This window comes from Oncorhynchus nerka, linkage group LG9a (assembly GCF_034236695.1).
Source record: "Oncorhynchus nerka isolate Pitt River linkage group LG9a, Oner_Uvic_2.0, whole genome shotgun sequence".
NCBI classification, from domain to species: domain Eukaryota; kingdom Metazoa; phylum Chordata; class Actinopteri; order Salmoniformes; family Salmonidae; genus Oncorhynchus; species Oncorhynchus nerka.
The window spans coordinates 46765562-46790429 of NC_088404.1; the positions used below are offsets into that span (position 1 = coordinate 46765562).

The 24868-nt window shown below is 43.3% G+C and overlaps 2 protein-coding genes across 4 annotated transcripts; both read right to left on the reverse strand.

Moving 5' to 3' along the window:
- Positions 1-112: 112 nt before the first annotated feature.
- hdac10 (histone deacetylase 10) lies at positions 113-11055 on the reverse strand. 3 transcript variants are annotated; one of them, XM_029668358.2, is made up of 20 exons: positions 10801-11055; positions 5076-5210; positions 4903-4999; positions 4605-4702; positions 4328-4432; positions 4136-4204; positions 3919-4045; positions 3723-3788; positions 3550-3609; positions 3355-3444; positions 3114-3220; positions 2939-3006; positions 2555-2819; positions 1903-1993; positions 1448-1533; positions 1279-1335; positions 1114-1195; positions 740-928; positions 419-578; positions 113-267 (listed from the first exon to the last, which is right to left on the reverse strand). In XM_029668358.2, exons 1-20 carry the CDS (start codon positions 10863-10865, stop codon positions 221-223), a joined length of 2064 nt encoding a protein of 687 aa, XP_029524218.2. In that variant the 5' UTR covers positions 10866-11055; the 3' UTR covers positions 113-220. The 3 variants fall into 3 exon arrangements, with proteins under 3 accessions (XP_029524218.2, XP_029524219.2, XP_029524220.2); XM_029668359.2 differs by having other exon boundaries at positions 4903-5210; positions 10950-11044; XM_029668360.2 differs by lacking the exon at positions 4903-4999 and having other exon boundaries at positions 10950-11043.
- Positions 11056-11961: 906 nt separating this feature from the next.
- LOC115134418 (pseudouridylate synthase 7 homolog) lies at positions 11962-23656 on the reverse strand. The gene is made up of 17 exons (XM_029668357.2): positions 23553-23656; positions 22632-22757; positions 20235-20576; positions 20039-20123; positions 19818-19925; positions 19523-19667; positions 17550-17661; positions 17370-17447; positions 17165-17293; positions 16866-16991; positions 16654-16715; positions 16351-16511; positions 15575-15701; positions 13762-13863; positions 13153-13282; positions 12821-12912; positions 11962-12679 (listed from the first exon to the last, which is right to left on the reverse strand). Exons 1-17 carry the CDS (start codon positions 23654-23656, stop codon positions 12543-12545), a joined length of 2166 nt encoding a protein of 721 aa, XP_029524217.1. The 3' UTR covers positions 11962-12542.
- Between the last annotated feature and the right edge of the window lie 1212 nt (positions 23657-24868).

A 24868-nucleotide genomic window follows, 5' to 3' on the forward strand; every position in this document is an offset into this window, starting at 1 on the left:
TGAAAACAGAGAGTAACCATGATATTCATATTTTGTTGTGTTGCAATATGGAGATTACGCAGTGGTGCAAGTTTCAGACATTTTCAATTACTAGATAGCAGAATGACCAACAGATAGTTTAATTGTTTTTAATGACCAAAATTACAAACAGTATAAAAATGGATGCCTGGGAGATGGATTTTCTCCCTTGGTCACAAACCCAATTGGTGTGGAGATGACTTCAGTCCTGGTTCTGTCCTTTTTCCTCGACTTCTTTCCCCTTTGCAGCTTTAAAAGGACAAAAAAAATGTATTAACAAGCTGAGTGGTCAGTATTTTCTTGAAGTGTCTATACTATTAACTATTTTAGTTTTCTAAAATGTTATTATCCATTTGAGTAACTGAATAAGTTTCCTTAGATGCTGTGATCATTTGTTCACCTGCATTCTGCAGAAGTCCCCAGTGTGTCTGCAGCCTCTGTCTCAGTCTCTCCATGGCCTCCATGTCCTCAGGGAGAGGGGCCCCCAGGGGCCCCAGAGAGGGAGCAGGGTCCCCCAGCAGAGAGGCTGCCGTGGTCCCTACAGCCTCCTCCTCACCCTCCTGGGATGTGACAACAATATGTTAGAGGATCATCCCTGCAACACTCATTCGACCGTGAAAAAAATACAGGAGAAAAAATAATCATAATTCAAAATACTTTAAAACTGCATAGCTTGGACCAAGTCAAAGTGGGGCCCTCACTCCCTCGGTGTCCCTCTCACCTGTAAAAGGACAAGTGTGTGGCCCTGTGCCAGGCCCTGGAGTAGGCTGGTGATCTGTGCCCAGGCTGCCTTCCCCACCCCACTGCCTGGCCCCCGCACCAGCAGCACCAGCCCAGGGTCATACTCATAGGCCAGAGGCAGGAGCAGGCACAGCACAGCCTGCATCAACCCTGCCACATCACTGCAGCCCTGTGGTGGGACACAAACACACACACACACACTGACTGACTGTACTAATACACTGTACACAACAGATGCTGTGCATTAAAAGTAAGGTAGAACATAACATACATCTCCTCCATAAAATCTTGGCAAGCGCAACAAGAGAATCATGTCGTAGGAGTACGTTTCCTCTTCCAAATAATTTGCTGTACCTTTAACAGAGACAAAGAAACCTGATATCTGGACTTCTGCTCCTCTGGCTCCTTACTGCTGATCTGCATCACTAGTGCTTTCCTAAAAGAGAAAGGTGAAGGAGATGGTTTAGAAGGGTATTTATGACTGTGCGGTTACTCAACGTACTGTGCAAACATTCTCACCCGTCCTCAGTGACGTAGGTCGGGATCTCCCCATCCCCCAGGTACACCAGCAATAACCTGAGGAGAAAAACACTCACCAACTGAGTGTTCGCCACCAGTTCCTCTGCTGGCTTATGCATGTCCAGTATTGAGAATGTACTCAAGGTCAAAGGTCATAAACGGTGTATACCGGTTGGTGAGAGACATCCGAGCATGCTGCGCGGCACACAGCATCGCCACGGAGACATCAGGCACCAGCGCCAGACCGTTACGAATCTGACAGACAGTTAGCATCAAAGTGCCAGGTTAGCCAAAGATCAAAGGCCAAACCACACCATCTCTCTACAACTTGTGGTGCTGGGAATAATAGCCCCATAGTTCAGTTCATAATACATAAACACACAATACCCTCTGTGTATTCCTCATGTTCCAGCCCCAGGAATAGCAATGTGTTGCATTGCTTCGTCACAAGCAAACAAAGGCAACATAAAATGTACTGGAACTAAAGAAAACACACGGGCAAAAGTTGTGTGCAATTGATGCAGTGCAACAATGGAGGGCATTTGATGAATGTAATGACTCACAATGCAAAATGACTTTTGATGAGTAAGATGAAATGACGCTTAACTTCTAAACACAGCTCACCTCTTGTTTCTTCATCTTTTCAAAGAGCGCGATGACGCTGCAGAGAGACATGAGAGCATCCTCCTCTGCCGACCCTTCAAAAAAGTCATCCCTGGTTATAAAATAAGACAGTGTTATTGAAGCTTCACCAAAAACATTGGAGTACAATAAATACCATGTGTATTCATAGTGATCAAAGTAAAAGTACAAATTGATTAAACAGGAACTATGATCATACTTTAAAAGTTGCACTATGCAGAAAACGCTCCGCCATTTCCTGGTTGCTCAAATTCGAATAGTTGGCTTAATTTCAGTTTATGTGACAAAACAAGCAAGCAATAGTGTAGAGAATCATTGTACCATCTAAACCGTTGTCAAATATATTTTATATAACCAAAAATATTGTATTTTCAGCTGTTTGAAGCTGGTGTACAAAACCGAAAGTAAAAGACGGCAAAAACCGGAAGCATAGAACAGATCTACCACTTCTTATACTTGATATTAATGAGGACAGATCTATAACACACATTTCTATGTGAATTTGATCAAGTTGGCTAAAAAGTTACATATTGCAGCTTTAACATTATTGTGGGTGAAGAATGTATCTGGGGACATTTGTTGGGGACAGACTTAAATCTCTGAGGTATCTCAGGAGTATAGGTTAGGGACAGACCTTAGTCTTTGCAGCATCTCAAGAGTTGGGGCCAGTGATGACCTCACACGCTCACATCTGTCAGGGACCTCCAGGTCAGCAGGGAGTGCCACTTCAGTGTGGACCGGAGGAGCCAACCGGGACGGAGGCTTCATCCACACCACCTCCTCTTCCTCCGCTTTCTGACCATCCCCTTCTTCTTTCTGACCCCCCTCAGCCTGGACACCCTCTTCCTTCTCTGCCAGCTTACAGCGTTTAGTGCTGGGCTCAGACACGGGTGGGGCAACTGGAAGGGAAGTGAATGGAAGGAGGGAGGAAAGATAAGATTAATAGCTATATTAGGGTAATGCAGGTTGATATGTTGTAAATGAAGTGATGAGATCTGAGCGTGATGTTATATAGCACCTGTGTGTTTGAGGCAGGCCCAGTAGGGCTTGTGAGCTGATCTCACACACTGAATGGACTCCAGAGCACTGCAGGGTCGGAGAGAGCGAGGCAGACACAATGCAGTGCTTTAACTGACTATACAAGCTATTTAGGTTATAGCCTTTTTAAAGCTGTGACTGACACATCAGCCCACCTCTCACATGGGCCGTTCAGTTCTGACGTTTGAGGGGCGGGATCTCCGAGTAAGGTCTGGACGGTCTGGCACACTGATTGGGCCAGTGAGGTCAAGTTGTAGCCTCCCTAAAAAAAAAAGTTTTTAATAGAGTGAATCGAGGTACAAAAAAACAGCAAAAACAGTTCCTGTTTTGTTCATGTGACTCATTTCAGAAAAGAGTGACACCGTTAAATATCATAAGTCTATGAGTGACCGTCACCTCCAGGACAGCACACAGTTTCCCCCCAGCCAGGGACTTCAGGAGGTGGGTCAGGTGGGCAAAGATGTCTGGGGTGGCACACATGTGACCCTGGGACACAAACATAAAAGAACGCTTGATTATACTGTACTACCGAAACAATAGTGTCTAGGCCTATATTAGTTGGTCATTCATTTAAGCAGTAGAATGCCTTACCTCTGGGTCTCCAATGGCAGAGTCAAAGCCAGCACACACAAAGACCAAATCTGGGCTGAACTGGAACAAAGAGTATTCATTTCTCTCAGTCATCATTTGAGGTTGATATGTAGAGAGAACGTCACACACGTTTTGTGAGTGCTGCCGAATTCTGACCTGGGAGAATGCCTCACCTCATATGCGATGGGTAGGAGAACATGGAAGAAGACAGAAAGGTAATCACTGTTCTCCATCCCCACCTGTAACCAGTCAAGAGATCAAATTGAGAACTGAAGGCATAATGCTACTGAGAAAGTAACAAGTAATTTATGGTAGGCAGGGCTACTTGATATAAAAGGACTTCTAGAATTCTACTTCTATGGAACTCACCTTGTTCCAGGGTACGTTGATGTTGAAGCCAGCACCCTTCTCCTTGCCCACACTGTCATAGTCGGATTCCCTCAGGTTGGGCCAAAAGCCTTGGTGCTCATAGCGGTGCCAGGAAAAGTACAGCACACTGGGGGGGGGTCAGTCAGAGCAATCTGCAGATCAGACAGGTTTGATTACCAGACTAAAGGTCCAGTTAGGATCAAGAAAAGACACTCACCTTGGGTCATCCTCGAAAGCGAACTGCACCCCCTGTCCGTGATGCACGTCCCAGTCCACTATCAACACCCTGGGGAAACAAAAACATTCTTCGAAAAACAAACACACATTCGCCCATTCTATTTCTAAGTCTACTTTCAAAAGGCCTACAATGGAATCAGTTAAGAGTGTGTTCTATTCAGGCCCTGCTCACCTCTTGATATCGTACTGTTTCTTGGCATAGTGGGCAGCGATGGCCACGTTGTTGAACACACAGAAGCCGTTGGCAGCACTGCGCTGACTGTGGTGTCCTGGGGGTCTGGGGGATTGATGAAAAAAAAAAGAAGAGAGGTGGGAGAGGGAGGTGAATCCTGAGTACCAGATACTGTAACTGTGCATACAGGAAGTTCATGACACCTTGAGGGGCATTGCAAATAAAACAGCTGAGGACAAACCCATATGCACTCTGTTCCTCCGTTGTTAAAACTCACCTGACCAAGGCCATGCCGTTCCTCACTTTCCCCGTCATCACACTGTCCACCAGCTGGAGAGTGGCCCCGATGGCCAACTTGGCACAATGGTAGATGTTCTAGAGGTGAAAACACAGGCAGAGATCATGGGTTTCACAATGCTAACTCTGTTTCGGTCAGCCTCATAGTCAGGTCCCATTCTGTGCTTTTCTATATTATGTGCACTATACTGCATCTTCTCCATTTGGGACAATGCAGCGATTAGTTGATTGATTGACTAGTCGGTTGGTTAGTTGACTGACTGTCCATGTCATCTCACCGGGTGGAAGTAGACATCCCCATACTGCTGGGTGAAGGTCCTCAGCTCATCAAGGCTCATGTGTGGTGTCTTCTTTACTGCCTCCAGGTACTCCTCACTGTAGGTACGACATAGAGCAGTGTGTGTGTGTGTGTGTGTATATGTGTGTGCATGCGTGTGTGTGATAGACTCACCTGTGAGCCAGTAGGATCTCTGCGTCGGTGGCCTGGCGTATAGGCACAGAGACACAGCGCTCAGCCAGACCCTCCTCCTGCAGAGCTGTGTGACTGACAGTCAGACGCTCAGGGACCTCAATTTTACAAGCCGGGCTGAAGAGAGGACATGCAAAAGGACAAAGTAAGCCAAACAATTAGCAGAGGTCATTCCTACTCTGCGGTGCCTTCCGGACCACATAACTTCTGTGAAAAGAAAGGATATATTTTCCATTTGTTCTGTATTCTATCAGAAAAAGGACATGTTTGACTATCAGAAAAACATATTGGTCAAGCGCAGGCACTTAAATCCTAATAAATATAGGCATATTGTTCACACACGGAACACAGCATATTTCCACCCTGTTAGGGGCTTAAATAGAACTATCCGAAGGTGTTAACAATGCATGTAAATATCTAGATTTCGATTTTCTAAGTAATCAAATGTTCCTTACTCTATTATGTTCATTTATTTTCTTCAAATAATTATAAATCATTGATTATTGAGCGAAACGTGTGTTATTTTCCGAACCATTTGCACCAGATTTTCCGAGTAAGAATATCAACAGAATTTGGTCAACAGTTTTGCACATGCAGTTGACCCCTTCTATCTCAAATTACCGCAAAGATAAACATAACATTTGATGTTATTGTTCAATCATTATTTTAAAACACTGACCTAACTTGGTGGAATGAAGCATAACAGGATGGAAAGCAATAACAGGGTGGAACTAATACCAATAATAAACAAAATATTTAAACAAAGTTATATTATGCACTTTTAAATCTGTGGAAATGGTCAAAAATAAAAACAGTACATTTATAATTAGAATCACTTTCAATTGATTACATTTTCTATTTACTTTGTCCTTTTTAAAAACATTGTCAACCTAACCAGATCTCGGAGACTCAGCAGCTTCTAGAGTTGCTTCTTTTAACTCAAAGCACTGTCACCAGCAAAGCACGCCCACACCACCTCCTCCATGCTTCACGGTGTGAACCACACATGTGGAGATCTGTTCACCTACTCTGGATCTCACAAAGACACGGCGGTTAGAAATAAAAATCTCATTTGGACTCATCAAACCGAAAATGGACAGATTTCCACTGGTCTTAACGTCCATTGCTTGTGTTTCTTGGCCCAAGCAAGTTTCTTCTTATTGGTGTCCTTTAGTAGTGGGTTCTTTGCAGAAATTCGACCATGAAGGCCTGAACAGTCGATGTTGAGATGTGTCTGTTACTTGAACTCTGTGAAGCATGTATTTGGGCTGCAATCTGAGGTCATCCTCTACAGCAGAGGTAACTCCGGGTCTTCCTTTCCTGTGGCGGTCCACATGAGAGCCAGTTTCATCATAGCGCTTGATGGTTTTTGCGACTGCACTTGAAGAAACTTCTTGACATTTTCCAGGATTGACTGACCTTTATGTCTTAAAGTCATGATGGACTGTCATTTCTCTTTGCTTATTTGAGCGGTTCTTGCAATAATATGACTTGGTCTTTTACCAAATAGGGCTCTCTCTGTATACCACCCCAAACTTGTCTCAACACAACTGATTGCCTCAAACGCATTAAGAAGGAAAGAAATTCCACAAATTAACTTTTAACAAGGCACGCCAGTTAATTGAAATGCATTCCTGGTGACTACCTATTGAAGTTGGTTGAGAGAATGCCAAGAGCGTAAAGGCAAAGGGTGGCTACCAAGAATCCCAAATATACACTGCTCCAAAAAATAAAGGGAACACTAAAATAAAATAAAGGGAACACTAAAATAACACATCCTAGATCTGAATTAATGAAATATTCTTATATTCTTATTAAATACTTTTTTCTTTACATAGTTGAATGTGCTGACAACAAAATCACACAAAAATGATCAATGGAAATCAAATGTATCAACCCATGGAGGTCTGGATTTGGAGTCACACTCAAAATTAAAGTGGAAAACCACACTACAGGCTGATCCAACTTTGATGTAATGTCCTTAAAACAAGTCAAAATTAGGCTCAGTAGTGTGTGTGGCCTCCACGTGCCTGTATGACCTCCCTACAACGCCTGGGCATGCTCCTGATGAGGTGGTGGATGGTCTCCTGAGGGATCTCCTCCCAGACCTGGACTAAAGCATCCGCCAACTCCTGGACAGTCTGTGGTGGATGGAGCGAGACATGATTTTCCCAGATGTGCTCAATTGGATTCAGGTCTGGGGAATGGGCGGGCCAGTCCATAGCATCAATGCCTTCCTCTTGCAGGAACTGCTGACACACTCCAGCCACATGAGGTCTAGCATTGTCTTGCATTAGGAGGAACCCAGGGCCAACCGCACCAGCATATGGTCTCACAAGGGGTCTGAGGATCTCATCTCGGTACCTAATGGCAGTCAGGCTACCTCTGGCGAGCACATGGAGGGCTGTGCGGCCCCCCAAAGAAATGCCACCCCACACCATGACTGACCCACCGCCAAACCGGTCATGCTGGAGGATGTTGCAGGCAGCAGAACGTTCTCCACGGCGTCTCCAGACTGTCACGTCTGTCACATGTGCTCAGTAGTGTGTACCTGCTTTCATCTGTGAAGAGCACATGGCGCCAGTGGCGAATTTGCCACTCTTGGTGTTCTCTGGCAAATGCCAAACGTCCTGCACGGTGTTGGGCTGTAAGCACAACCCACACCTGTGGACGTCGGGCCTTCATACCACCCTCATGGAGTCTGTTTCTGGCCGTTTGAGCAGACACATGCACATTTGTGGCCTGCTGGAGATCATTTTGCAGGGCTCTGGCAGTGCTCCTCCTTGCACAAAGGCAGAGGTAGCGGTCCTGCTGCTGGGTTGTTGCCGTCCTACGACGACCTTCACGTCTCCTGATCGTACTGGCCTGTCTCCTGGTAGTGCCTCCATGCTCTGGACACTACGCTGACAGACACAGCAAACCTTCTGGCCACAGCTCGCATTGATGTGCCATCCTGGATGAGCTGCACTACCTGAGCCACTTGTGTGGGTTGTAGACTCCGTCTCATGCTACCACTAGAGTGAAAGCACCACCAGCATTCAATATTGACCAAAACATCAGTCAGGAAGCATAGGAACTGAGAAGTGGTCTGTGGTTATCACCTGCAGAACCACTCCTTTATTGGGGGGGGGTCTTGCTAATTGCCTATAATTTCCACCTGTTGTCTATTCCATTTGCGAAACAGCATGTGCAATTTATTGTCAATCAGTGTTGCTTCCTAAGTGGACAGTTTGATTTCACAGAAGTGTGATTGACTTGGAGTTGGAGTTTGAGCAGTGTATTTAGATTTGTTTAACACTTTTCTGGTTACTACATGATTACTACCATGTGTTATTTTTTTTGATGGCTTCACTATTATCAATGTAGAACATTTGTAGAACAAAAATAAAGAAAAACACTGGAATGAGTAGGTGTGTCCAAACTTTTTACTGGCACTGTAGATAAAAGTCCTAATACTTACTTAGCTTTGCACTGCTGTTTTCCCCGCCCAAAAAAAGATGGACACTTCCTGAATGTGATGCAATTGTGGGAAAGGGCTGTTTTTTTAAAGGGGTATCACTACCAACTAACAGAGGAGAAAGTGAAATCAGGGAAAGGGGGATACCTAGTCAGTTGTACAATTGAATGCATTCAACTGAAAATCTTAAATACGGTAACAAATACAATAATCATGAGAGAAAAGTATTGACAACATATTTTAAGTAGGACTATAAAATAATTAATAAATATTTTTTTATTTTGATTAATTATTTAAATGGCTTCTATTTCTCATAGAAGACGATGAATAGCACCGGGGAGGTGGCAAAAACGCCTACATCCACTGAAATCAAAATGGACCCCTTGACTTTTTCCACATTTTATTACGTTACAGCCTTTTTCTAAAAATTAATACACATTTTTTTAATTACCTCAATCTACACACAATACTCCATAATGACAAAGCGAAAAAGGTTAAGTGTATTAAAAATAAAATACTACAATACCTTATTTACATAAGTATTCAGACCCTTTGCTATGACACTTGAAAAAGAGCTCAGGTGCATCCTGTTTCCATTGATCATCCTTGAGATGTTTCTACAGCTTCATTGGAGTTCACCTGTGTTAAATTTAATTGATTGGACATGATTTGGAAAGCCACACACCAGCCTAAAAGGTCCCACAGTTGACAGTGCATGTCAGAGCAGAAACCAAGCCATGAGGTCAAAGGAATTGTCCGTTGAGCTCCGAGACAGAATTGTGTCGAGGCACAGATCTGGGGAAGGGTACCAACAAATTTCGGCAGCATTGAAGATCCCAAAGAACACAGTGGCCTCAATCATTCTTAAATCAAAAAAGTTTGGAAACACCAGAACTCTTCCTAGAGCTGGCTGCCCGACCAAACTGAGCAATAGGTGGAGAAGGTCTTGGTGAGGGAGGTGACCAAAAACCCAATGGTCACTCTGACAGAGCTCCAGAGTTCCTCTGTGGAGATGGGAGGACCTTCTCCACTCCACCAATCAGGCCTTTATGGTAGAGTGGCCAGACAGAAGCCACTCCCCAGTAAAAGGCACATGACAACCCGCTTGGAGTTCGCCAAAAAGCACCTAAAGCCTCTCAGACCATGCAAAACAAGATTCTCTGGTCTGATAAAACCAAGATTAAACTCTTTGGCCTGAATGCCAAGCATCACACCTGGAGGAAACCTGGCACCATACCTACAGTGAAGCATGGTGGTGGCAGCATCATGCTGTGAGGATGTTTTTCAGCGGCAGGGACTGGGAGACTAGTCAGGATCGAGGGAAAGATGAACAGAGTAAAGTACAGTACCTAGATGAAAACCTGCTCCAGAGTGCTCAGGACCTCAGAATGGGGCATATGTTCAACTTCCAACAGGACAACGACCCTAAGCACACACAGCCAAGACCACGCATTAGTGACTTCGGGACAAGTTTCTGAATGTCCTTGAGTGGGCCAGCCAGAACCCAGAATTGAAGCCGATCCAACATCTCTGGAGAGACCTGAAAATAGCAGCAACGCTCCCCGTCCAACCTGTCTGAGTAAAGGGTCTGAATACTTAAGTAAAAGTGCTATTTCGAATGTGTATTTTTAATAAATTTGCAAACATTTCTAAACCTGTTTTTTCGCTTTTTCATTATGGGTTATTGTGCGTAGATTAACGACAGGGAAAAACGTGTTAATCCTTTTAGAATACGGCTGTAACGTAACAAAATGTGGAAAAAGTCAAGGGGGCTGAATACTTTCCGTATGCACTGTATATATTTGCACTTGTATCTTTCCACATTTGACACTAAATAAGAAGTGTTATTTCCTGGGGATTGAAAAGGCACCACATAACAGGAATGACCCAGCTAATAGTGTGCACTCAAACACTTTTCAACAAGTACACTCACACGCAGCCTGCACAGGTCAGTACACATACACACATTGCTCGTCCTAATATCTCTGCATTTCTTAATTCCATTATTTTACTTTTAGATTCGTGTGTATTACTGCACTGTTAGAACTAGGAACACAAACATTTCACTACACCCGAAATAAAATCTGCTAAATGTGTGTATGCGACCGATACACTTATTTTTATTTGACTCACCAACTCATACGTACACACACAGCAGAACGATATTTATCAAAATCAGTTTTTGCTCTCTTTCGCTATACTGCAGTGTGTGTAGGACAACAAAAGGCACAATAAGGAAGCAAGACTTACTCAACCCATAGCAGTTTGTAGCGAGTCATCTCCTCATCATAAACCAACGCGGTTCCAGACGACATGTTTCAACAAAGTATTCGTGACTTCAATGGCAGAAGAAAGGGATCACACCTGTAAATAAAAGTTGACGGAATGTAAATAGCTACCTGTAAAGTCGATAAACGAATTTAGATTAGACTTCAGGGAAACACATTCATCGCGCTTTTCTTGCCAGCGGCGCAGACATGTTTGTTGCGTGACCACAGGACAAATTTGATTGGTCTAAACGAGTACATTTATACATTTTGAATTTCATTATGTTTTTAGATATTAATAGCACAAGTGGATTTGTAAAATGACCTAAGGTGAACATTTGTTGAGCTCAATCAAAATAAAACATTCTGTAAAAATGCAAGCTTTATGTCTTCATAAATTCACCCTCCCCCTTGTGGTATGAGTTGGTATGTTTTAGGAAAAAAATACAATTGATGGTCACTCATAAGACACCAGTCCTGTTAGAAAATAACGGGTCAATGTGACTGTACCATATCACCTAACGCGAATTCCAATATGATGAAATCTGAAGTGCTTTCTTGACCAGATTATATTTCAGAGCACTACATAAGAGAAAAATCATGTAATGAGATCCTCCTCAGTATCCCAGGGTGACTGGCTGGTGACAGGATCCGGCCAAACAAATTAGATTGGAGCCAGGCGATGAATTCAGTGACTACAGCCAGCTGGCATCAGCCACCTTGCCAGATGGTCAGCTCCACAGCACCTACCATGACCAGCAGCAATGGGGCACTGTGTTTCAGTGGCCACTGGAGGCCAAAACAGAGCACTTGATCGGTCATTTCCAAGGATTCATCTCTACTGCCATCAACCAGAAATAGTCCCCACAGCCCCATAAGCATTGAGCTACAACACTGTACTATATAAATGTCAATGTATGTTGAATATAGTAATTGTTTTGATCAAGCAACACTGGTTTTATGACAGTAAATGCTCCAGAAAAGCCACCCATTATTTTGACAATGAAATTGTAGGGTTGATGTTCTTGGGCTGAATAGTTACCATAGGCAACTTTACAAGTTCAAGATAATACCCTAAGAGTGGCACAGGTTAGAGCAGAATGATACATCTGATCCAAGACCATGAATAATGGCACAAAAAGCATTTACACTCAGCATTTTAATTCTCTCTCTGGAAGAGAGCTGGTTTCCAAAAAAAACAAAAACATTTTACAGTTAAAAAAGCAAACAGTAATTCTGTACAACCAGGGTCAGGTCATTGTAGTACCCTGGGAAGTAGCAGGGGTGTCACAGAGCAACACCATGGGTTACATAAACCGTTCTACACAGCCCCTTTAAAGTGCTTCTGTAGCACGTCAGCGGTTTCAAAAACATATCTCTGAATTTCTCCAGTGGTGCAAAGCTTTAAAAGACAGTAAAAACTTCCTGATTAAAAAAATGAAGAAACTAAGAAAATTATCAGAGTAGTAACAATATAATATCAGAGTTGTTACTCTTGGTAGCGTGGGATGAGGTAAGATTTCCCATCACCCTGACTGACACACCATGAGAGGAATGACCTTTGGCTTGGCAAAGTATCAAAACACTCCCACACACATACATACAATATAGACTGTTAGTCTCACATACAGTAAGTAGACACCCACTAAAGGACAGACTGCTCGGCAGCCTGGAAAAGCAGCCCAGTGGGCCTATACGAAGCTCAGTGGGCCCAGTTCTGTTGTATTAGTTGAGCCAGGTGGTGTTGAGCTGAGTCTGGTTCTTGATGCTGGTGTCCATCTTGAGCACCTCTCTGATGGCCATGGTGGCGTAGGTAGAGGGAGGCAGGGAGAACTCCATCCTCAGAGCCCTGTACTTCCCCTCTGGTGGGTGGAGGAGAGAAAGAGTTAGGAGAAACACACTACCAAGAGCCTTTTTCAATTTAATGGGGTACAGATACAAGGTGAGTGGAAAAGTACCATATATTGATTAAATCACAGCAACAGGATGAAACTAGAACATACCTTTGTTGAAGACTGGGGGAGGTTGGTCCTCTAGTTTCTCCACATCAGTGTGGACCAGGGAGACACGAGGGTCCTCATAGTTAATCACCTCCCTATAGAAGGAGAGATGATACAAGAAACACAATTCAGGAATGTAGAGGAGGAAATATTATACAAGGCAATCACATTATCATGCGCAAAGTAAAAAGGAAGCAATCCTCAGCTCCTTTTTATGCATTTAGAATGTGTAACAAAAACTTCTCCAACACTATTCCTTTGCTTTTTTCTATAGTTAGCCAAGACTGAAAGTAGTTGTATTAATTGATACTGAGGGGATAGCGAGTGTTACAGACCAGCTGACGTCACTGGGTTTGATGAGGATGCGTCGGTAGGCCCCGGCCAGAGAGTAGTCCCTCACCCTGTGTCTCATGTTGTCAATGTCCAGGTTATCTGCACTCAGCATCTCCCTGTAGCCCTTACCCACTGTTACAGAACAGGAGGAAAAGACACAATCACATCTGAAACACCTCACACACATATCTGAATAGAATAGTAAAACAGAATACTCCAGAGATCTTTTTATTTTATTTTACATTTGATTTAACTAGGGAAGTCAGTTAAGAACAAATTCTTGTTTACCATGACGGCCTACCACGCCAAACCCTAACGACGCTGGGCCAATTGTGCGCCGCCCTACAGGACCCCCAATCACAGCCCGTTGTGATACAGCCTGGAATCGAACCAGGGTCTGTAGTGACGCCTCTAGCACTGAGATGCAATGCCTTAGACCGCTGCGCCAAACAAGCCAAATGAAACTAGTTCAAACCGGACAAACCGTTCGGTATGGTAAAGGAATGGTAAAAAAAACATATGTCAATTAAGGAGATTGTTTCCGATTATGGGGGAGGGGAGAGCTTAAGGGAGGAATCGAGACATGGTGGGAGGATGCAGGACTCTCTTACCGTGGTGAGTGGGGTAGATGACGTCAAACCCTGGTAGGGGCATCACCACGTCTTGGATAGAGTGGGTCTCGGCCTCTGCTGCGGACAGCACGAATGCAGTGCCTGGAGATAAGAGGGTGAATAGCAGTGGTAGAAAAAGTACCCAATTGTCATACTTGAGTAAAAGTAAAGATACCTTAATAGAAAATGACTCAAGTAAAAGTCACACAGGAAAATACTACTTGCGTAATATTTTTTTTGCGCTACCCATGCAACACAGCATTCCTAACCTAGCCCACAATGTCTGCTGTGTGGATCGAGCAGTCAACAAGTCGAGCAGTCATTTGAAAGAGTAAGACAATTTCAGCGACACAACTCAAAGGCGAAATCCATTAAAGCCAAGATAATGGATTCATTGCCCCTGACAATCAACCATTCTCTGTCGTGGGTGATGTTGGATTTCGCCAACTGGTTGAGCACCGGTACACACTACCAAGTGTGCTATTTTTCAGATTTTGCCCAGTAATAGCATAGCAGTAATATCACTGCTATTAGCTTCATGATATACAAACTATAGGTCTTTGCATGTCAAAAAATATACAGTAGCGCTGTCAAAGTTGTACAAAAAAAGTAGGCAAATAAGCAAACAACGGACACGAACGATGTGTTCACAATGCCGCGTTAGTAATAAGGCAGAATTTGTTCGACCGCAACTTCTGGAGTAGCTAGCTTTAGCTTGGTACCTAGGTAGCACCAATATAACCAGCCTGAAAACAATGACCAGTAGAAACTGCAGTAATTTTCATTATTCTTAGCAATGATTTAGGAATCCTTGTGAGTAAGTACTAGCAAGGTTGCCACTTGTTGTTCGCCTATTGAAATTGAACTTCAGTTCATGAAAATAAATAGCTAGCCAGCTACATAACCCTGTTGCCCAAAGCTAACGTTATAAGCAGCCAGCTAACTTCACCTGGCCAGTGAGGCTCGACCTCACAGGGTTGTGTTGTGAAGCTATAAGGATTAGGCACAAGTGGAATTTGCGGTTTGCCTTCAAAATAAAAGTATGTCATTGACAGTGACGCAAATAAATACAAATATTACAATTATGTCATACTTTTATTTTGAAGGCTAACCGCAAAGTCCACTATTGTTGCTAATGCTTATTGTGGCTAGCTTCACATAGATGGGTCCGACCACCATTAATCAAATATTTTTTTTTAAATTAGGGTTATTTTTAGATGATGACACCTAACTATAGCTACTGAAACAGATTGTCATTTTGCTGTTTTTGGAGAAGAACATTGTAAAAGATTTATGAACGCGTTAAATTATTGTGTGACGTGCAGTCATATTCAGGTCCTGATTGGTCAACAAGCTTATTTGACACGTCAAATAGTGTAGTGTTATCTTTGACATGCAACGGCATTCCATAGAAATCCTGGTTGAGAATGAAACGACAGAACAAATGAACAACGAAACAGTGAAGTAAAAGTTGTCCAAAATATAAATAGTAAAGTAAAGTACAGATACCGCAAAAAAACAACTTAAGTAGTACCTTAAAGTATTTTTTACTTTACACCACTGGGAATAGCAGGATGTCTACATTTTGGTTTGAGACCCTACATAGAATGAGCACTTTAACTCAGTCAGCTCAGCGGGTGGTCTGAACCTCTTTGTTAGACATGAAGTATCACACTTTAGAGCCATCTGTGAGACAGGCACTCTGGGCCGTGTGCTCCATTACTTCCCTACAGAACATTTATTCAAGAATTCCAAACCACACGCGCTGGTGAATCAGAGATACACCCACAAAACATAAACAGTTAGGACCCACCTCCCCTGAGCACGAGGTCTCCCTCCACAGCCATCAGTCCGAAGGCCTCAATGCGTCTGCTGACCATGGTGTTCCACATAAAGCTCTGGTAGCTGTGGATGTACATCAGCCGGTTGTTACGAGGGATCTAGAAGACAAGAGGAGGGCCAACACAGGGAGTTACCTCAGCTATAATAAACCAGAGGAAAACATACTTTAAAAAAAAAAGGTGCACCAAGCAGAAACTCCTCCGCCATTTCGTGGTTGCTACAATTTGAATAGTTTGCATGATTTCAGTTTGTGACAAAACAAGCAAGTATAGCGTATAGAATCATTGTACCATCTAAACTACTGTGAAATATATTTTTCATGACCAAAAATATAGCATTTTCAACTGGTGGGCAAAACAGAAGGTAAAAGACGCACAAACGAAACATAACAGGAAGCATAGAAATAGCGCACATAGAACACACCTACCGCTTCTTTGACTTGCTTTCAATGAGAATGGCAGATCTATAATGCACATTTCTATGTAAATTTGGTCAGGCCGTTCATAAAGTGACATATAGCAGCTTTAATAAGTCAAACAAATCAACAGTGGACCTGTGTGGCTACATTTGTTTCTCACCTTTAACAACGTAGTCCATTGGAACAACTTGGGGATAAATAAAAAAAGGTACGTGATGTCTGATATTGCCATTTGGCAAGTGTGCGTGAGTACACCCACTGCTTCCTGACCAGTTATAAAATGTGTGTCTGCCAGTTAGTTTGTAGCAGTAAAAGCGGACTCAGCTCACCATGGCGAAGGCAGTGATGATGTTCTTCTTGCCGTACATGGAGAGACCTCGGAGCAGCTGTCCCTCCACACAGCGTTTAACAGGCAGCTTCTTTAGAGCTGCTTCTGGGTCCTGGGACTGGGCCCACTCCTCACGGCACTTCACCAGATAACCTTTCTCCGCTTGGCAGAGAGAGCGAGAGCGGTAAATCAATACATCATATTCTATTAAAACATCCTTTTTACATCTGCAGTTGTCACAAAGGCCACGCTGTGGCACAAACCGTTCGATATAAAGACAAATGAAAGCCCGTAAATGTTTTACCTCCAGGGCGAGGCTTCAGGATCAGATCTATCACTTCCTTCCAGTTGTCTTGCAAGATGGCCCTGGTCCAAACAGAGGGACAACAACAACAGTCAATCATCCATCCCCTGCCAACCCTGTACACCCATGGGCCGGTTACCCTATGCACCAAGGGGGTCATGTTTTTACCTGCCGACCCCATACCCAAATGTGTGAGAGTCCCGTGTCCTTACTTGCCAACTTGGTGTGTGGGCACGGCGGTGGTGCCAAAACGCTGCATTCCGTAGTAGTTGATGAAGCCCGTCTCTCTAAGGGAGGACATGGCCTGCTGGACCTGCTCCTCTGTCCCTGTGATGTTCCTGTGTGGGAGGTAACCAGCCGGGAACAAATAGCAACGTGTAGATCAGATTAAAAGTTGCTGCGCTATTTTAATTGTTCAATGAATCAAATCAGGATTGGAGAGTAGTTTTGAGTTACAAAGTTCAAGCAAAGAGATTACACACATCGACATGTGCAGCTAGTATCCACTGACCTGATGACCACAGTGAAGTGATTGCCCTGTAGTTCTCCCAGCTTCAGAGGGTGTTTCTTGTAACAGAAGTTTCCCAGTTTAAAGTTATTGAGGCACTTGTTGAGGTGAGACAGTCTTTCTGCTGTGATCCTGAAGGGACAGAGAACATAGGTTAAGTAAGTACATAATTACAAGTATTTGCTGATAGTGGCAAGCCACCACTCACTTGAGAACTGCAATCTCCTGCACAGTGATGGCTCTCTTGTCCTTGGTCCCCATGTAGGAGAAGACATTGGGCCTCATCCTGGGAAATAACAGACACAATGTCAGGAGTTGTACAGTTTAGTAGAAGTTTTGCTTACATATTGTGGGGAAAATGCTAAGAGAAACTGTGTGTGTTTTCTACCTGAGGAACTTGGAGAGCACGTTGATGGCCTCCATGGTGTCTCTGTTCTCCTTGTAGAGGACGAAGTGGCAGAAGGACCCGCGGCTCTTAGGCCAGGAGTGTTTCCTAGGGGCTGGCCAGGGAGACAGGAGGACAGGAGTGAGTTGTGGAGATTAAGGCAGAGTATCAGACAGACCGCATCTGTCAGAGAATACACCCGCATCAGTAGTCAGGGCTTTGGTATGCTTTTCAAATGACTATCTTCCTCCTTTATCCTTTTGTGCGGAGGCAGCTCTGTTAAGGAGCCCAACACAGACAGCAGCAACCACTTATTTAACAACTGTTTTATGCCACGAGCATCCTGCATATATGTCCCAAGACGGACGCCTCAGTAATTTAAAATGCTGCCCTCAAACACTCATTCCCCATTGCTCTAAACTAACCAACTGGGGTTCTTCTTCCTTAGCCTACACCCTGAAATTGGTCATGACTATTTACCATAGGCTGAAACCAGTAGCCACATTGAACAAGCAGGATAATCAGAGTGGTTTTATTATTTATTATGCACAGCACTTTTTCTGGATCATAACGGGGCTTAGGTGGTGGGCGTGGCTAAAGGTGACCCAATATTTTAGAGCCCCTCCCTGTTGGTCAGTGACAAAATTGAGCTGTTTTGAAGCTAGTTTCCTGCAATTCTACACACCTTCCCATTGCTTGTGCTATCCAAGTGACTCAAACATAAAATCAATGAGGGCCCCACGTCATGACAAAAATACATTTGGGGAATTCTAGGTTCTCCCTGACTGTCAAGCTTTTACTTTGGTGATATATATTTTTTGAGAATGAACTGTCCATTATCTTTTCAACATACTTTATATCTGTACACTTTTAAATTCTGTTTGGACATAGGCGGCCCAACAAAAAAAACACTTAAGCGGCCCGCCCAATACTTTTCTATGTAGAAAAAAAAACGTGTCTATTTCTAACTACCAACATTTCCGGAAAAAAACAGACAACACGCGTTCAAACACACAAGTTGGTTTGGTAAATTCCAGCAATTCCCAAAAGAGCGATGACGTCATGCCAGACAATGAGCTGCCATTTAAATCAGTTGAGGTTAATCCAACATTTGTTACGGACTGGGGTCTCCTGAAACCTGAGCAGAGTGGACGAGAAAGTCTTACCTGCAGCTTCTTTGACCTCTGTCCAGACAGAGAAGAGCAAAAGAATAGGATATAAACGATAAAATAATGTTACGGTCTAGCGGTCGTAGACCGCTAGACAGACCGGCAGGGGTGGCGAGGTCAGCATGCAGGGTTAGAATGCCGTTGTGTCTAAACCGTTCTGTGCAGCACGAGTGTTCCGTGGGCATGACAGAGTAGCCATTATTTGATGACTACCATGTTGTGCTCTTTTTGAATAGGCCACTACATTTACAGGAAATGATTCAGGTGAAAAACGGCGACGTCTGAAATGATCTTAACAAGCCTAGGGACTTGATTCATAGGCAAAATATGCCAGTCCACGTCGAGAGACTGCTGATTTGTTGGGGAGACTTCTAACGTCTAAAAGTTCACAGAAACGTGGATAGAAATCAAGATCCATGTGATCACTCTCAGTCCATGGGACTGGTCGGGATCTTTAGTCTGGATCTTTAGTCAGCATCATCATGCAGGTGTGTTGACATCACACATGCACCTGCTCATTCATGCACCCTACATATAATCCCATAGCCAACCCAGTAGCTACTCAGTTTAGAGAGAACCCCATGCAATCAGAGACATGAGGCCAAGCTGAACAAGGGCATGCAGCACCACCCTTTTCCAAACATTCAATCATAACTTTCCCCATTCTGAAATGTAAACTCTTTGTTGAAGTGAGAGAACGTGAAAGCGACTTGATTCGGTTCTATGATCGATGTTACAGAGATTTCACCCAGCAATAGGAAATAAACCAGAGAGACAACCCAGAAAATCTCCAATTCTCTCCTGTACCTGCTAGAGCTTTCTGTCCAGCTGCGTGGTAGGCCACGATGAACTTCTTTCCCTCCCGCTCCTCTGTCTTGGTCTCCAGTCCAGGGTACAGGGTCTTCACAGCCTTGTGGACCAGGGTCCGCTTCTCTTTTGTGTCATCAGCTACCTGTGTGCGTGTAATCAAAACTTAATTGATCTCTAAAGTTTGCCTTTTTAGGACCGTGGTCAAATGTAAACTTAACATCTTAACTAGAATGATACAATGTGCAATGAAAATAAACGTTGTGTGCTTGGTGGTAACGGTGCATGCACTCACCTCTATAGAAACATTACCCTCTTTGTTCTTGAAGAGTTGTAGCTGCTCCAGCTGCTGTTTCTGCTCCTCTGTGAAAACCTGGGACTCTGGCTGCTCTACTGGGGCCTCCTATTGCAAGACAAGACCAACATCAGAGTTTAACTTTGGCAATGACTTATAGATTATATTTCACTCTAAACTGCAAGACTAAAGAAATGTATACTGATTCATTGTTAGCTCACCTCAGCCTCCTCAGGAACAGAGAGATCATCCAACCGCACAGTCTTGCCTTCTTTGTTGATCTCGTGCACCACAAAGTCAGAGTACCTTAATTAACACAGACAGAGCAAGAGCTGATCTCAGTCATAGCGAAACACACACAGCAACACATACGCCATGTTCAGATCGCTCTTCAGGAGGGCGGGAGTCAGGACTAACCTCTCCTTGAGAATGCCTGAGAACCCCTGGTGTTCACTGACAAACTTCAGAATCCCCACATCCAGCTCTGTGAGGCCATGCTTCATCATCTCTGCAAAGGCCTCTCCTGACCCCAACCCTTCCCCTTCTCCATCCTCGTCCAATGGCTCCGTCTCTTCCCCCTCTGGCTCTTCTCCCTCATCCTGGGGCAGCTTGTGAGTGGGCCCTCCGTTCTTCTCCTCCTTCTGGACTCTGGGTCTCTTGGTGCTGTGGTCAACCTCCTCCTCCAAAGCAGGGCATGCTCTCTTCTCACCCCCAGGGGCAGGGACCAGCATGGGCTCTGCATCAGCCATAGGGATCAAGCTGAGGGGCAAGAGAAGACATCGTATTGACTCAGCATGTCATTGTTAACATCCACACCACTACTACAAACACCTACTCTTATAGAATTAATGGAGAAGCTCACTTTACTTGAACCAAATCTGTATTTTTGGACATCAATGGCATGTTATAGAAGTGCCCAGACACATTCTTTGCGATCTCACTTGTTTTGGAGAAACTAGCCCCACCAGCGAGATACTTCCTCAGGCTCAGTTGCAGGGGCACAGATAAAACATGAACAAATGGCTCCGCAAAGACCCAAATATGTCCTTTTAGAAACGGCACTCACTAACTATAGTGACACAGGTCTTTAGATGTACACATGAAATGGTGTCATTCCAGAAATGCATCCTCAACGTTAAATTCCATTAGGTGCGACTCGAGCGACACTTCTCAGTGTAGTCCAAGATCCTGTTTTGTGTGCGTATGCGCGGGCAACACTGAGAAGCAGCACAGCTGGATAGGGAAACCTGCTTGAGTCGCACAAAACGGTATATAAAGTCGCGGATACATTTCGGAATGGTGTTGTCACGATACCAGAAATTTGACTTCGATACCAGGTTTAGTATGGCAATACTCTATACCATCCAGATACTCTATATCAAAACAATAACACTACTGCTCTGTTCAATCGTTGGGCATATTTTGAGTTCAATATCACCCCATTAAAAATAATAATAATAATTTAAAGAAAAACGATCATACAATCAATTTGACTTTGTTTTTACAAATCTAACTGCATAACAATGTATTGGTAATAATTTTTTGAATGGTACATCTCTATTGAGAAACTGGATAAATCAAGATGTACTTCGGGCTAGCCACAATACAGGTAAATGCATATTCAATAGAAGTGTGCATGCATTGAGTTATTGAGTTTAATCAATTGGGGATGGGGCAAAATGTGACACCAATCAGGCCCCCCGAGGACTGGAGTTGCCCATCCCTGCAATAGATCATCTTTGGGAGAGATGAGAGAGAGACCGAATAAGTTTATTAATTAAGTTTTGGATGACAATCAGCTTTGAAATCAGCATATTTTGCATGATGGTTTGCATATTATCACAAACAAAGTAGTAGGTTAGTGAATTAATTCAGCTTTAGCTGTCAGCTAGCAAGGAAAGGTAGCCTATAATAGCTGGAATCTACCTGTATCTTGCATTGTGAAGTGTTCTAGCCTGTGTGGACATTGTTTTGCGAACAGTAAATAACAGTTGCAACATTTCTACATAACGTGCCGCATTATTCAAGTGTGTTACTTGTGAGCAGCATGAATGGGGAGCTAACATGATGCAGCCCATAATCCCAGTGGAGGCTAGCAGTGAGTAAGTGGAGCAGGCAGGGGGAGCGCTATAATAAGGGGTCGGGTGCACTGATAGTCAGGCGCTCGATCCATGAGACACATTTGACAGAAGTACCGAAAGTAACAAAAATTCTAATACCGAACAGTGTTTCATGTTCTAGTATCCAAAAAGTACCAAAGTTACAGTATACTGTGCAACACTAGTTAGGAATAACAACTTAATATGTACAACATCTAAAGACCTTCATCACTATACATCACTATATGGGCAGCAGGAAGCCTAGTGAGAGAGCATTGGGCCAGTAACCAAAAGGTCACTAGATCGAATTCCTGAGCTGACAAGGTAATCTGTCGTTCTGCCCCTGAACAAGGCAGTTAACCCACTGTTCCTAGGCCGTCATTGTAAATAAGAAATTGTTCTTAACTGACTTGCCTAGTTAAATAAAGGTTAAATAAAAAATAAAATAAATAAATACTGAAAGCATTGCTGTTTCTAAAAGGATGTATTTGGGTGTTTTTGGAGCCTTGGTTCACGTTATCTGTACCCCTGCTGCTGAACGAGCATGCGGAAGTATACAGCTGGTAGTGTACATTTCTCAAAAACTATCGAGATTGCAAAAAAAAGTATCTGGGGACTTCTAGAACATGCCATTTACATCCAAAATACAGATTTGGTTCAAAAGTGAACTTCTCTTTTAATATAATGGGAGAGTTGTGCTGAACACTTGACTTACAGATTGCTGATAGGGACCTCAAAGAAAAAGCTGTGTATCTGGCAGACACCTGGTGCTCGGATGTCAGGAGTTCGTAGATGGGGTGTATGGTACCTCAAAGCAACCCAAAGAGAATTCCTGATGGACCTATGGATGTAAACAAGGCATTTTTTTATATATTTTTTTTACAAAGCATGTCACTCCAACCAAATATTCTGTGAACACTAGCCTCTAGCAAGGTACTGGATTGGCCATTTAACACCACCCCTTTCCGAGTTTGGGAAACCCTGCCCTCCACGTTTTTCAACTGGTCGTTCAGAACAGCATCGGTTCCATTTAATTGAACGCTCTACTACGTTTTTTTCGCACTGGACGCAGCCCAGTTGTAGGTGATTCACTAATTAATCAGTAACGCAAAAACACACGGGCCCTTTTTTTGCGCACCGGCCCTCATATCCTGCACCCTCCAGACCACCGTAACGTAAAGAAATAATTGCATAGTGCACTGTTTATCTAGTAGTATGATGATAGCCTGATTGGCAGGATGATTATGTAACTAACTACTGTAGCATCATTGTAAACACGACATGATCAATTATTCCGTTTAGTTATAGCGAATGCATCTTCCTTTCTGGAACGGTGTAGCAACGTTTCACACTGTGGCTATGCTATTACATTGTTGGTACCCAGTTCCATGCAACTGGCAGACGGTTTGGAAACCTGTTTAATTTCATAGATGCATGCCTCTGTTGTGATGTTATCTTCAACTGACTAATTAGCTACTAGCTAGCTAGCCTGCTAACGATAGCTCATGTCAAGTAGAAACATGACTTGTCAAATGCGCACACAAATGCTTTTATCCAGGGCAAAGCTATGCATAGTTACATGAATGCAATGTGGAAATACGGACATGAATTGTTTCTATTGCAAAATCGGATTTACCTGCTCGTACAGGGGTTTAGTAGAGAGCGCACAATAAAGTACGCCAGGTTTCCTACCCACGTGTATTTGACTCCGGAAATAGTCACTCCTTGAAACCCGCCCATATCAAACACTCATTGCCTCAAGGGCCTGTCAATCACAAAGCTCCAGGCTATTAGGGTTACTTTGGCCACACACCACGGTGTTACAATGTAGAAATATATTTGATATATGAGTAGCCTATGATTTAGCAGCTTCCTCTTAGTGTTCAATGACGATACCTCCTCCCTCATACATTATAATTTGAATAGCCTAGTATTAATCTAGGCCTCTAATAAGAACATGTAGGTTAACCAATCCCAGATAGGTCTATTCTCATTCAACATTTATTTGAGAAATAGGCCTATTTGTAGGAAATGTGTTGTTCAGGGTCTGGGATAGGGATGCTTGTGATCCAGAGTGAGATAATAACGGATTATGTTTGCCATATGACTCACCATGGCTAAGGATTATGGGGTGCCACAACAGATTCATTTCCAAACCCATTCACCTAACCAGCTAGGCCTATCTGACCATGTCTGGGTCCCTCCAGTAGTCTAGCCTTAACAGTTCTCCAAATTGGTAAGATCCTTTAAGATGGCAACTCGGACAGAAAAGTAAACCAACGTGTCAATAAATGTTTTTTTTTCACCTTTATTTAACCAGGTAGGCAAGTTGAGAACAAGTTCTCATTTACAATTGCGACCTGGCCAAGATAAAGCAAAGCAGTTCGACACATACAACGACACAGAGTTACACATGGAGTAAAACAAACATACAGTCAATAATACAGTATAAACAAGTCTATATACGATGTGAGCAAATGAGGTGAGATAAGGGAGGTAAAGGCAAAAAAAGGCCATGGTGGCAAAGTAAATACAATATAGCAAGTAAAACACTGGAATGGTAGATTTGCAGTGGAAGAATGTGCAAAGTAGAAATAAAAATAATGGGGTGCAAAGGAGCAAAATAAATAAAATAAATACAGTAGGGAAAGAGGTAGTTGTTTGGGCTAAATTATAGGTGGGCTATGTACAGGTGCAGTAATCTGTGAGCTGCTCTGACAGTTGGTGCTTGTAGTTCGTCTTGCAAAAATAAAATAAAAAATGTCTTGCAAAAATATAAAATATGGTGGATAATTTAGTTGGAGTCTTTCCCTTGCTCATAATATGACCCAGTTAGCCTATAGGCCTAATAACTAATAATGCTTTGGGGTGGTGATAAATATGGAGGCAAGCAGAGGGAATCCTTTCAAGTTCATGACATCAGAGACAATACATTGGGATAGTCCAATAATG